The sequence below is a fragment of the Mandrillus leucophaeus genome, unplaced genomic scaffold (assembly GCF_000951045.1).
Source record: "Mandrillus leucophaeus isolate KB7577 unplaced genomic scaffold, Mleu.le_1.0 Scaffold889, whole genome shotgun sequence".
Lineage (NCBI taxonomy): Eukaryota > Metazoa > Chordata > Mammalia > Primates > Cercopithecidae > Mandrillus > Mandrillus leucophaeus.
The window spans coordinates 791,213-805,420 of NW_012109685.1; the positions used below are offsets into that span (position 1 = coordinate 791,213).

Consider the following 14,208-nt stretch of genomic DNA (forward strand, 5'->3'; position numbering starts at 1 on the left):
TTACCAATTTCTGAATATCCAGTGAGATAAGATGTATTATTCTCTTTTACAACAGTGATGGTGAAGATTCAAAAACTGTTATATAATATTCTCTTGTCCCTGCTATACCACAACAGTAGACCAAATACTAGAATTAAAGTCCCGTGTCTTTTAGTACTGATCTTTTTCGATTACACTCTACCTCAATCATGGTTCAAAACAAAGATTATGGGATCTGGTAAACGATCATTCAGCATTTTTTTTTTTTTTTTTTTTTAAGACCCTGAAGTCATTGTCGAGCTCCTCTAACATGGCAGCCATCCTTAGGATGTTTGTATGTTATTTAAACTAACAAAATGTGTTAATAGGACATAAGAAAAACATGAATTGGAGCTTCCTCCTCTTTTAAAATATCACATTGGATATTTAGTTTTGATGGGATTTTTTTCAGCTCTGAAATACAATCTAATGTAATTTCTTCTTTAGTACGTAAGATAGTTTGTTCCTTCCATTTTTATTCAAAGCAAGTTAAGCCCTTGCATCCAGTATTTTGCAGAAGAACGGGGCTATGAGTGTGTTAGGTACTCAGCAGGACTGGTGGAAGAACTGGCTGCCTCATTTGGAGTCTCCCAGTTGAGGGGAGTAAGTACATCAGCTTGGAGTGTATATGCCCTAGATAATTTACAGAGAGGACTAAATAAAGTGAGTAGTTTCTATGTCATGATGAGTGACTGACATCTTTCTGGGGAACTTCAGAAAGACATGGCATCAGAAACAAGAGAGGGATTTTTGTTTTCTTTTTTTAAGTACTGCGGTGCTCCAATTAGGGATAAATATTATGGTATGAATGGTCAGAGGGCAAAGCAAGCTGCCTTTTTGGATCTATAAATGAATTGCTGATGCAGTTGGCTAACTAGACCTTCAGCTGGAACAATTTATTTAATTACATTTTTTTTTGGTGTGTTCAGAGCTTCATGTTGAAAAAAATGGGGTCTAACTGAGACCTCTTATAAGGCTGGCATGATTTCAAAGCTTTGGGAGGCTAGACAAAATCAAATAGAGTGCAGACTGAGGGTAGAGTTTTTCTTAAAGAGAACTGAGCACTTTCTTTGAAAGAGTCATGTACCTATTCATGTTTGTCCTGCTTTACTAGTTCAGGAGCTCATGCCTTAGGTGCTCTCTCTATGGTTAGTCTCAATTCACTCTGTAAATAATTTCTAAGAAACGCTACAGCCTTAGGTAGATTGTTGACTTCGTTGGATCTGTTGTGCTGAAGTGGCTGGATCATGATGACTCAGCCTTTCCTGAGTTCACTTTAGGGTAGTGGTTCTGAAAGAGCTGTCCCCGGAGCAGTGGTGTCACCAGGGACCTTGTTAGGAATGCAGATTCTCTGGTCCACGCTGGGTCCACTGAATCAGAAACTCTGGGCTTGAGGTCTAGCTGTCTAGTTTAACAGGCCCTCCTGGGGGTTCTGCGGCACCTGGTGTGGAGCAATTGCCCATTTTCCTACTGAAAGGGAATGCGTTATAGGGCCTACAGACATCACAGCCCTATTTTCTTTGGTTAACAGGAAGTCTCCTTGGGGCAGAGCTTAACTGTGTTTGAGCCAGTCACAGAACTCTTCTTTAAAAAATGAAAATGCCAATGTCACTAGCTAAGCTAGGACAGTCTAAAGCTGCCTTTGTCAGCCTTGCCTGCACACTGGAATTGCCTGAGGAGCTTAAAACCACTGATGTCTGGATCCCGTTCCCAGAGATTCTGATTTTGTTGGCCTGGGCTTTGGGATTTGAAAATATTCTCCAGGTATTTGACTGTGCAGCCAGGGTTGAGAACTACTGGAAACAATGGTGAATTGTTTGGGGAAGATTTAGCAACAGTGACTTCTGGCTAGGTTGGGTTGGGTTGGCTCTAGCAGATGAACCTCAGTTTGAAAGAAAGAAAACTAAATTTCTATATTTGGAACCTGGAAAATGTCTCTAGCACTAAGTTCATTCGTCAAGCATAGCTTGATCATATGAGGTATTTCCGCTTAATTTTTCTTCAGTATTCATGGCATAATCTATAACATGAAGTGATATAATTCTTTTCTCTTTTCCAAAGGATTTTTTTTCTCCCTACCCTCCTCCATCCCTTTCTCGTTATCAGATTCCTTTAAAGCAGTGTCTTCTCTCAGTTTAACTTTGGAGAATTTGGGGTGGAGGTAGGGAGGGGTAATTAAATTTTTAAAATCAATTAACACTGTCATACTTTTGGAAATGTATGATTTTAGGCAGCTGGATTCCATTCTTCTTGTCCCACTACATACATTAATAGTAGTATTTATTAGAAAACATATAGCTTTGTAATATCCAAAGGGTTACAGCTGAAATTTCCCTGAGAATAAACATTCCACCATTTTGAAACCTAAATTTTCAGTCAGTTAGAGGAGAGATGTATTTCAGTATTGCTTGTTGGCTTTTTTCCCCATCCCTGGTAAAGAAGGGATGGTATGAATCTTGCTCTACCATCTAGCCACTTTGAGAGCCTTTTTCCAGAGAAACTGCTACATAAATAACAAGCAAGTTTTATTATGAATGCTTGAACAGTTCAGCCTATGTCTTAGTCACTGTTTTTCTCCTAGAAAATACTCTGAAGAACACAGTAGAACATTTTCAACAGGAGCTAGTAGAAATATGCCTCAAACCATAGTCAAAGCTTAGGTTATGTCTATAATTTTTCTTTTTTTCACTGACATGCTTTATACAATACTATACAAAAATGTTAGGGCCCAGGCTCAAAACCTGAGAGATATCTAACTGGCCTTATGTTCACTTTGCTTGGTATTACATTGGTCTTTTGTGTCATAAATATTAGTTTAAAATATTCACAGTTTTGATTAATTTTAAGTCCCTTTGAGTAAGGCTGTATATTTTTAGATATTTTAGTGTGAATCAAACAGATACTACAATATGTAAATGAAGGTCTGAGAAAACACACGTGTCATGATTATGACTAACACCTTTCTCAGTGATAATCTGTTTACATGGAGATAGAGCATCAATGATAGCTCGTGAATAAATGAAATAAATAGCAACTATAGAGCAATGAGAATTTCTACTCATTTATAATGAGCTGTTTTTCTGCTCAAGCTGTGTATTTTTCTCTGTACATTATCTAAAGCTTATTTTACAAGCTCTTTATGCATATTTTTTGACTGAGGAGGATAACACAGCTGGACCTTTAGTTCGCAGAGCTGGTTTTTGTACATCTCAAAAGAAGACATGACCAGGGTTTGAAGTAGTAGATTAACCTTGTCGATGGAACCAACCTGTATGCCGGGTTTGCTGTGGCGTGGCAGTTTGCCAAATGGGCTCTGTTTTGGAGCTCATCTTAAAACTTGTTTTTCTCTGACTGATAACCAAAGACATAATCACAAGAAAGACACTGGTCTTATTCCTTGAAGCAACATTAAAAGTTGGTGTGGCTTCATGCTAAAATGTACAAACAAGTTTAGCTTTTACTATCAGTGTAAAAGCCACACTTTAATTTATAATGTTCATCTCATATCTTCAGAAAATGTGGCACATTTAGAGAGTCTGTTCTCATTTCCAGCCTCCAGAATTATAGTGATACGACACTCGAATTACCAAGTTAACAAGAATGCTTATGCCATTAGTTTATAAGATGTTAATTGTCATATCTTCCTAATATTCCATATTGATGATGAGTGTTAAAAAAAACTAGCTTATATAAATATGAGTTCAACCTGAGTTCAATCCTTCATAGTATTTATATAAATTTAAATTGTTTTGAAATGTGGTGAAATGTAGTTGATCATAAAAACATTCACGTAAAGACATTCACAGCTAAAATCAAAGTATGGTGACTAAATATTCACTTCAGAATTAGAGATCTTTGACTATCTGAGTGCAGACGGTTATACAGATATTTTTTCTATTTTTGTTGTGTACATGACTTTGTTTTTAAAATTAGAACAAATTTGACTTAATGTTGAGTGAGGCTAAGTTGATACAAATGTTTGGGAAAAAATGGTCTGGATAGAATTTATTGCAAGGTGCCATTGCATTTTCTAACAGCATAGTAGAATAATGATATACTACTGTACTACCGGAATAATGGGATAATGCCTTCAGCAAAGAGCAGCAGACGCCATTTAGGACCAGTTAACTAAGGCAACAACGCATTTTGTTAATGAGCCAAGTTGCTGGGTTTGGTATCTTTAGGGGCTGGGATAATTAATGCGACTTTGTTCCGTCCCCGCTAAATCCCCAATTTCAATCAACTGTCTTGTAAATGTCTTGCAAATTCACATGGTTCATTGCAATCCAAAGTATGTTCCCCATAAACAATGAGTCAGTAGTGAAATGTAGACACTGTGACAACACACTTTATGTTTTTAAGATTGATTAATTTATATTTCATAATACTAAATTTATACAGTTCCAAAAATTAACAACGTGTAAAAAAAGTATTTAGTGAAGTTTCTCTCCCATCCCTGCCTCCTATCTGCCTAATTTCCTTTCTCCTTCCCACTAGGTAATCAATACTATTCTTTTCTTACATATTCTTATAAGCAATTCTATATAAGGATACATGAATATGTATTTTTTCTACATCCTTTTAAAAATGAATCATATTGTTCTTTAGCAAGTGTTCTGGAACTTGCCTTTTTCACTGAACAGTATGACATGGAGACCATTCCAAAGAGCTTCCTGGCTATTTCTTCACAGCTGCATAGTGTTCTATTGTGTGGAAGTTCTGTAATGTATTTAACCTTTTCATAGACAGAGATTGTTTCCAACCTTCTGCTATTATAGCAGGGCCACAGTGAGCACCATTGTAGGTATTTCATTTTTGTATAAAATAGCAGCATACATTCCATCTCTATCTCTATGATAAATTCCTAGAAGTAGAACTGCTGGGTAAAAAATTTTGATAGCTATTGTCAAATTACCCTCCAATGGGATTGTCCAAATTTATACTCTTATCAGCAATTCATGACAGTGCATTTTCCACAGACTTGCTAGTATATGTTTAATTGAACTTTGGAATTTTTGCCGATCTTATAGATTAAAATAGCATCCTTTTTTTTTTTTTTAACAATTTGCATTTATTTTGTTATGAGAGTGAAGTCAGGGAATTTTTCATATTTTTAAGAGCCACTTTTACTTCCTTTTAGTGACATGCCTGCTCATGTATTTTGGTTATTTATTTATTTATTTTTTTTGCTGTTATGTTGTTGGCCTTTTTGTATTGATTTTAGGAACTTTACATATTTTGCATCTTAATAAAAAGGCCAATCTGAGGTCATAATTCTCCCTTGTTATCTTTTGATTCTTAACTTACACTTAAATACTTGATCCATTTGTATTTTATCCTGGAATAGGGTGTGAGGTATAGATCTAACTTTTCTTTACTCACTTCTTCCAATTCCATTTACTGAATTGTTCAACTTTTTCCCACTTTAAGACACCACCTTCATTATAAACCCAAATCCTGTATGTATTTGGGCCTACTTTTTGGGCTTTCTATTCTGTTTCACTGGTCTGTGTATTCAGAGACCAACACCACACATTTTAGTTGATTTAATATCTGGTCAAATTAATTCCCTTCATGTTGCTTTTCTTTATGGAGTTTTTGTGGCTTACTCTGGCTTATGTGTTTTCTATACAAACTTCAGGATCTTCTTTTCTGATAAAAAATGGGTTTGTATTTTTATTAAGATCATGATGAAAATTCAGCTTGGGGAGAACTGGCAACATTTTATGATGATGTCATTTCTATTTAAGAATGATTTTCAAGTCTTCTGGTGTCCTTTAGAAATGTTAAACCTTTTGTCATGTTGGACTTACCTATTTCTGATTAGTTTTATTCATCGTTGTTTAATATTTTAATTGTTATTATAAATGGTGTCTTTTTTACTATGTCTTATTACTGGTTGTGTTAATATATATAAAATTATAATTTCCATTTATTAATTTTGTACCCTGCTAGTTGACTGAATGCTACTGTTTGTAGTAGTTTTTGAGTTAACTTTCTAGAGTTTTAAGATATATATTCATATCTCCTGAAAATAGAGATAGTTTTAATTCCTCAAACCAAATGTTATATAATAGTGATAAAGTAGGTGTCTTTATATGGTTCTGATTGTAGTGGAACTAATTCTTGTGTTTTCCATTATGCATTATGCTACCTTTTGGGTTAAGATAGATTTATTTTTCATGTTTAGGAAGTGGCCATTGGTTCTTATTTTATTGAATGTTTTATCAAGAATGTGTGTTCAATTAAGTCAAATGTCATTCCAGTATCTGTGAATATAGTAATTTGATTTTCCCCCCTTAGATCTATTAATAGGATGAACTTGATGTTTGCCTTGCTGCATACTCACTACAATCTAGTTTATGGCAATTTCATGACCTTTTGGTTTCTGAATTTTAGATTTGCTTAAAGTTTAAAGATACGGAAGTTTATTTTTATAGATATGCAGAAAAATAACATTTCTTTAATGTAATGCAGGTGACTTGGGAGAAAAGGGGGAGCGTGGCCCTCCAGGAAGAGGTCCCAAAGGTTTGCCTGGAGCTGTAGGTCTCCCAGGTAAGTGTGCTGTATAGCTGAGAGGAGGAGGTAGCCAAATTGGTAGCAAGTCGACGGCCTGAATTGAATAAACTTTTAAAATAATTGTTATTTGATCACTTAAGCATATTAATTATTCAGAATGGCTAGCACAGATTTTTCAAGACCAGCTTTAGTAAAGAATGATCTGTAAATCATATCTGTATTCTTTGTCAGAAAATAGATATCAGGACTTGAAATACTAATTTCCTTAAATGCTTCAAGAAAAATAGTATCAAGGTCCAGGCACAATGCACTTGTTATAAAATTCTAAATACACTGGATCCTATCTATTTCTAAAGCAGGTGATAGTTTCCTTTTTTTTTTTTTTAATCTAAAATGCCAGAGCAGTAGGAAAATTAACCAGTTTTTAATCTCTTGCACAAAAAGTAACCAAAATTTTATTTTAAAAGCTCCCCTTTCAAACACCCTCCAAAACCCCACATCCACCAAAAAAAAAAAAAAAAAGAGAAAGAAAGAAAATACAAAACTGAACATTCCTACTCATAACCACTAAGAGCCACACGCAAGCCACACATCACAGCTGCGTCAACTGAGGTGACAGGGTAGCCCCTGTGTGAAGGGCCCAGAGTCTGTCACTGGGCCTTCTGTTCTCTTTATACACTGGCTACCCTGTCACCAGAGTCCAGGCTGGAACACACTCATCCCTTGAGAAATGACTTACAAGCCCAAGCACAGAGGCAGCATAGCAGGGCCAAAAGCCAGTTCAGTTTAAGGGCATGAATGATGCTCAACTTTCCAGCAAACGCTCTCTTATTGTGTCGAGGCAGTGGCTTAGGAAGGCCCCCAAAGCCCTCGGGGTCTGTTGCTGAGGAGAATTGAGATGATATTTGCTTCCACAATGGTTTGGGAAAACTTGGTTTAGGGAAGTTTAGGAAAAGAAATTACAATTTTCAAATTCTGCCAGAGGCTGATGTATTTAATCGCAGCTATAATTGTAGCCAAAAACATCATTGCTTTCCAATTATCCATTTCGTTGCTTCTGGGGATTGCGTTCTCATTAAAATATTTTTTTTAAAAACATGAATGTGTGGAGATAACTCAAACACTGCCTTTCTAAAACTGATTCATGGGCTCGTCAAAATGTTTTCACAAATTGATAAATTTTTATAATTGGAAATGGAAGATTTATGATTAGAAATGAAGGGAAAATCTGGCTTAAATGGGATTTAGAGAAGATTTTAATATGTGGTAAAGCTTGGATTCATTGATTGGTGTTTAGAGGAGAGGAAAAGGAAATAGAATTTACTAAAGATGTTTGTCTCTGTCTCCAGTGGTAGGAATAGGAAGTTTTGAGGCTGATAACATATTATCATCACAATTTACTTAACTATCTATATATTTATGAGATAGCCTAATAACTTCTTTTCTCATTTTATTGACAAATCACTTAACAGTTCTTGAACCAGTGACTTGCACTATTGGCAACATTTTCCTTCATTGAAAAAGTATTCTGGTTTCTAGGGATTCTTACTTTGAAAAAAATCTATTGGTAAGCCACATTTTCAATGTAAAGATGAGAAGACGGAGGAAGATCAGCTCCATGTGTGCCGTGTCCCAGACTGTCAGGAGCACATTATCTCCCACCTGCAGTAAACCATTTTCAGGAGCCGAGCTGATGGGGGCGCAAACGGGGTGCCCAGCCAGAGGGGCTTCCCTGATTGCTTTTTAGAACATCAGACCATCCATGTGTAAGCAAATTGTGAGGTAGGACAAGATCATCATCTGCAGCCCTCCCTGGGATCACTTATAAACAAAATGATTAATTTCAGCTGATCTTGGATTTGATCTTAAATCTGAATTGTTAAAACATTTTGTGCACTCCCTTTTCCAGGGGACTCTTAATACCTGTCCTTTCTGTTTTCCTTTTCCTTTCTTCCTTTGGTTGGTCCTTGCCCCTCTTTTCCTAGGATCACCTCCAAAATCGTCGCCCTCCTCTGATCTCTCCCCTCCTCTCACCTTGCTCTCTCCCCATCAACTCTGATTAACTCTGATTGTCTCCCATCCTTCTCATCTCCCAGCTTACTCTTCTTTCTTGATTTCCTTATTATGGTTACTCATGTCTCAACCTCGGTAGCCTTCCTTTTTTGGACTTTTGCTACCTTTTAATTGAGAGGATATCTGACACTGTTTAGTGAAAAATCTGAGTTCCAGATTATTTTTCAGGAATATAGGCTAACTTTCAAAAGCACAGATGCCAGAGAAGAGGGGTCTGCTGCTGGGTCGTTTTCTGCGCTTTGGCGCAGTGTCCTCATGTAGCACGCAGGTGAAAGCACCAGCTGAGGGCTTGGGTTTCAAGGTCGGCCCATGTTCTCTTGTTGACACCGTGCATATGCTCAAGTCAGTCAAGTTCCTGACAAGAGCTTTTTGGGTCATTCCTCCCTTAAAGCTAGTACCCGAAAGTGGGCTGTTTGAAGAGTGGCTTCTACAGTTCAGACATCCCAGGTTCACATTTTGACTCTGCCACTAACTAACTTTATGACATTGGGCATGTTACTTAGTTTCTCTGCACCTCAGTTCTCCCATTTGTAAAACAGTGATAACAAGGACACCTCTCTGATAGTGTATTTCTGAGAAATAAAGAAACTCAATCCATGTAAATTGCTTAAGACAGTTCCTGGCTACAGTAGGCGCTCAAGAAATGTTGGCTGTTGGTACTATTATTAATAAAGCAAGTCCACTTTTTGCTTTTTAAGGTGGATCAAGGAGAGCTGAGGGCAAAGCTGGGCCCCAGTTCAGCCCTTGCAGCTTTTTTCCCTTGCTCTTGATCAGCAGTAATATATTACTCTTCTCTAAATCAGCACCGCCCCGATGCCTCAGACTTTCTCTCCATGAAAGTCTACTTCAACTCCAAATCACAAATGCAAAGTACTGGGTAGCAGTACATCATTTCACTGGTTAATTGTCCACTGAGGCTAGACTGCTTTTTATTTCCTGGTAGAGCTTGAATGTGTCTAGGAATGTGATTTCTGATCTCTCACAAACATATTATTAATACGACTTTAAGGCCTGAGTGACCTTCAACCAGATTCTGTGCAGGGATTTGTCTGGAACCTTCTAGATAAATACACATCTTACCTAAAAGAAAGAGCCTAAAAAAAAAAGAAAGAACCTGCAGAATAGCATATTCTGCAACCTTCTTTGTTGTTTCTCTTGTTGGATTTGGGGCTCAAATCCTTCTGAATAAAAAAAAGATAGTTGGATCATTCTTTGTGCTAAGGCATTTAACATATTTTTTTACGATGTAACTAATATCATCATTTTCTATCAGTTGTTAGAGTTCCTGTATTCTTTCTGGACAGTTTTAATTCCCTGTCTCCCCTCTCCAATGCTCTATCTCTGTTTGTTCAGTGTTAAGTATTACATGCCCTGTAGAGACATAATGCTACATTGCTTGTTATGGAACACAGGTTATTATTATAACCATTACATTGATGATTATTTTGGCTACAGTGCTTTGTTGTTTAAAAAGTACACATACACAATCTAGTTTGTTTCTCACAGCCAGGAGTAGGCTGGGCAAATATTTAAGAAGTGCAGACACGGAGCCAGGCTGCCAGGGGCTTATGCACTATTCTTTTACCTCGAAGTGCTTCAGTTTCCTCTTCTGTGAATGGAAATCACCATGCCTACCTTGTATTTAGAGCATATATGCACATGTTAATACATGTAAAGCTCTTGGAACATGTAAAGCCTGGCATATGGCAAAGAGACACTCTGCAAATTTAACTATTATTATTGTTGCTTCCTTTTTCATAATATATTTGAGAAAATACAGACTCTTAAATTCATGTCCTGACAAAAGTCTCTCAGGTAATAAGAAGACATATTCATGCTTCCTGAGTCTGTGTTCACAAAGTGGACACAATGATTGGCTGTCTGTCCAATCATACGATCAGTTTTTCTTTGTAACCTAGACATGTGAATTGGGCATGTCCCATAACTGCTGGGTGTCTTGCTTCTTTCTCTGCCTCTCTTGCAGAGCTACGTGGATCACATTAGCAATCCCTGGAACTTTAGTCTCCCCCACCTTCAGTTTTGTGCCACAGGTCAGCCAGTGTTATTGCTTGGTTGGTTGTCTTATAGGTCTCTCTCTGTCTGCTGCCACCAAACTTGCCCATTTGGGACTAGTTCCTTGTCACTCTGAGGATTTTAAAGGAACATATTTATTAATAATAATGAGTCCTGATTTCCTCTTTGTGCACTCACTGGGGCAAAACATACATTAAATGACAAATCATTTGAATGTGAACACCAGGAAGGTGACTTGTGAGCTGAGATGCTTTTTGCCTCTTGGACATGGAAGTTATAGCTGGCTTTGTGCTGGGCTATACTAGATTGTAAGAATATTTGTTTTTCTTGTGCAAAGTCTGCAGAAAGGTGAGCTTTGCTTGAGACTATTGAGTGGAAAAATACACACGCACACATTCAGTTCTGGGCTAAGTTTTTCAGTACCTAATTATTCAATTTCCATTGCTGCAGCTGTTTTATTTGGTTGCTGGGCCTTACATAAACCAATTTACAATTCCTTAAACATATACTGCTTTGTCAAATACCACAACATTAAGCTCAAGAAATATAAGAAAGTCCTGGTACATACAAAAAGTCTACATAACCAGTAGATTAATTATGAAATACCCTATTTAATATGAAAATTATTCACTTTATTTTATTTTATTTTATTTTTTTACTGTATACACAGTCTCTTTTATTCCATAGCATGTATTAGGTAAGGGGCTGCCTCCAGAATGAGTCAGCCAGGATTGGCTTCTGTCAGTGTAACTTGACTACCCTCTAGTGGTGTTATAGAGAATGATATAGATACTCATTTCTTAAATAAATAATAATAATTTTTTAAAAAACCATGAAATGTTTGGCAGTAACATTTCTAAATATTTTATTTTAATTGACATATAATAGTTACACATATTTATGGGATACATAGTGATGTTTCAATGGAAATATTATATAATGACCAGATTAGGGTAATTAGTCTATCCATCATCTAAAAAATTTATCATTTCTTTGTATTGGGAACATTCAACATTTTTATAGGTCCTTGACATTTCAGAAAACCATGTAATCATGAGGCAGTTAGTGTAAGTATCACACACATGAGGCAGGCAGAGCAGAATAACACTTTAGATCCACACTTTCTCTTTCTAAAGAGTTACAAAGCAGTTGGTAGATACTCATTAATGCAGCTGCTGGACTAACCATTTATGCCCATTTTGTGAACAGTTATGAGTCAGCTTCACTTTTTGAGTGATGTGGACTGTGGACATAGTGTCACCCAACTGAGGCTCCCACATAGTTCAGAACATCCATGAGAGCAAAGGCCCTGATTCAGGACTCTCCAGAGCCTGACAATCTGCTATGTTAAGGCGGTTTTTTCTCTGGTATTTCTACAGGGCAAAACCTCAGAAAAATATCTTAGTTTCTTATGATCATTAGAGCTCTGCAAAAATCAATACTGCTCTTTGTTTTTGTGCCTCTGTCTACTTCCTGGTCAACTCAGGCCCAAGGAATTAAAAACAAACAAACACACACAAAACAATGACAACACACACACACACCCTGCCACACACCTCCACACCCTTCCACAGAGTTAAAAAATCAATAGGTGGGAAAATGCAGTTAGATTAGTGCAGTGGCTAAGGGTCTTCATTTCTAGCTATATGACTATGGACAATTATTTGATCTTCCTAACTCTCAGTTTATACATGAGAAAAATGGGCTCAGTAATGAGCATAGTGTATGGCACATGGAAACGAGAAAGCATTCTCATTAAGCGTTGGTGATGATGATGATGATGACATCATCCAAAGCTCCAAAGTGGTAAATTGCTGCATTTGGCAAAGGCAGAATTGGATGAGATGCACGTTTCATAAAATAAATCAAGGGTAGACAGGATGGCTTCATCAACCCTTCCCTCAGAGGATAAGCAGAAATTTGGAATAAACTCAGCAAGGTTAAAAAGAAAAAGAAAAACTTCTCCTGGAGTGTGTTGATGGGGAACCAAATGTGAAAATCTAAAAAGCTATCCTTCTGCTTTTTAATATTGTTGTGTGTATTAGAGAATGAATTCTCTTAAACTTAAGGTTTTTGGTTGGCTCTACAAATGTTGAAAAAAAATTGAATTGGTTGCTAACATTTAAACATTGGGAGATATTTATTTAAAAACTCAGCTTCCTGGCTTCTCTTGAAAATTATCAGAAGTTCTGGCAACACTGGCCTGTATTCGCCGATGGCAGCTGTTAGCTGGAGAAGAGCTGCTGCCTGCATCCACTTTCCAGCTCACCACAGGCCTCACTCCTCCCTTTGGTCTCCCCAACACTTATGTGGAATATTAGTGGCCAAATTTCATTGCATTTGTCCTTTACGTTTCCATCTCATAAAAACAGTGGGGGAATTTCTTAATCCAGGCTCATTTCTTTATCACATCAGGGATCAGCAAACTTTATTTGTGAAGGATCAGATTATTTGGCTATGGGCACCATATTGCAGCTACTCAACTCTGCCCTGGTATGCCAAAGCAGCCACAAACAATATGTAAACAAATGGCCATGGTTGTGTTCTAATAAAACTATTTACAAAACCAGGATTTAGCTCATGAGCTGAAGTTTGCCCACCCCTGGTCTAAGTGACCATCCCAGCCCCTGTGCTCATTTGGTTTTCTACCCCTTCTCTGGGCATTTCCTTCTCCTAAACTTGATTTGATTTTAAGGCACACCTGGTGTGTCTCAGTGGGGACATTCCTACTGATAAGGTGCATGAAAATCAGATTTAGATCTGGCTCATCGTTTAAACCTTAAAAAAAACCAACTTCACCTTTAACTGCATCTGGTGTTAAGGATCTTAACAGGTGCTGCTGAAGGCATCGTTCTGCTACAGCTTTATCTACAGATGCTGGGGATTAGGGAGACGCTTTCTCAGGGGCCTCATCATTAAAAGAAAACACATAATGGTTTGCTTCATACTAACTAGGTATAGTTGAATGAAAGTGTATGGGGTAAATTAGGAAAAATGACTTATATCTCTGTTTATCTATAGCTTCGAGATGGATAATTATTCAAAGATAATTATTCCCCCTTAAAACTTATTAATATATTGCCCTATGACATTGCTTTGTGTGGATCGAAGTGTATGCAGCAGAGGAAGAATGAGATGTCACGTAAAACGAGATCTCTGACCTACCTTCTTTCTAAAAGTATGTGAGATATATGTAATAAGACCACTGAATAAGACCATATTACTATAGTAAGACCAACAAAAGACATGTAATAAGACTACTCAAATAGAAAAAGAAAAGTAAAAACCACAGAGAAAGAAGGAAAGTAACCAAATATAAGCAAATATGTAGTTGAACATGTGGATTTGGCTTCCAGCTTTTTGGCTGAAAGACCAAGTTAAGATGGCTGAGATGGAATGAAGATCCCTATATTATTTTGGCATACACAATTTGTTTTACACGATTTCTTATCACCACTTTTGCAATGATTGTGTGAAAGTGCTGCTGATGCATTGGGGTAAACATTCAGCAGACATTCCTCTTTGTTATGGGGTGCTGTGCCTCAGAGAGTGTGCCCCATTGAG

General features: G+C 37.1%; 1 protein-coding gene across 2 annotated transcripts in view; it reads left to right on the forward strand.

The window, feature by feature from the left end:
• Window positions 1-14,208, forward strand: part of COL9A1 (collagen, type IX, alpha 1) — a 100,878-nt gene that overhangs the window by 84,293 nt on the left and 2,377 nt on the right. For both annotated transcript variants that reach the window (XM_011969391.1, XM_011969392.1), the window contains one exon: window positions 6,496-6,573. In XM_011969391.1, coding sequence (XP_011824781.1) covers window positions 6,496-6,573 — 78 coding nt within the window. The remainder of the gene's footprint in view (window positions 1-6,495; window positions 6,574-14,208) is intronic.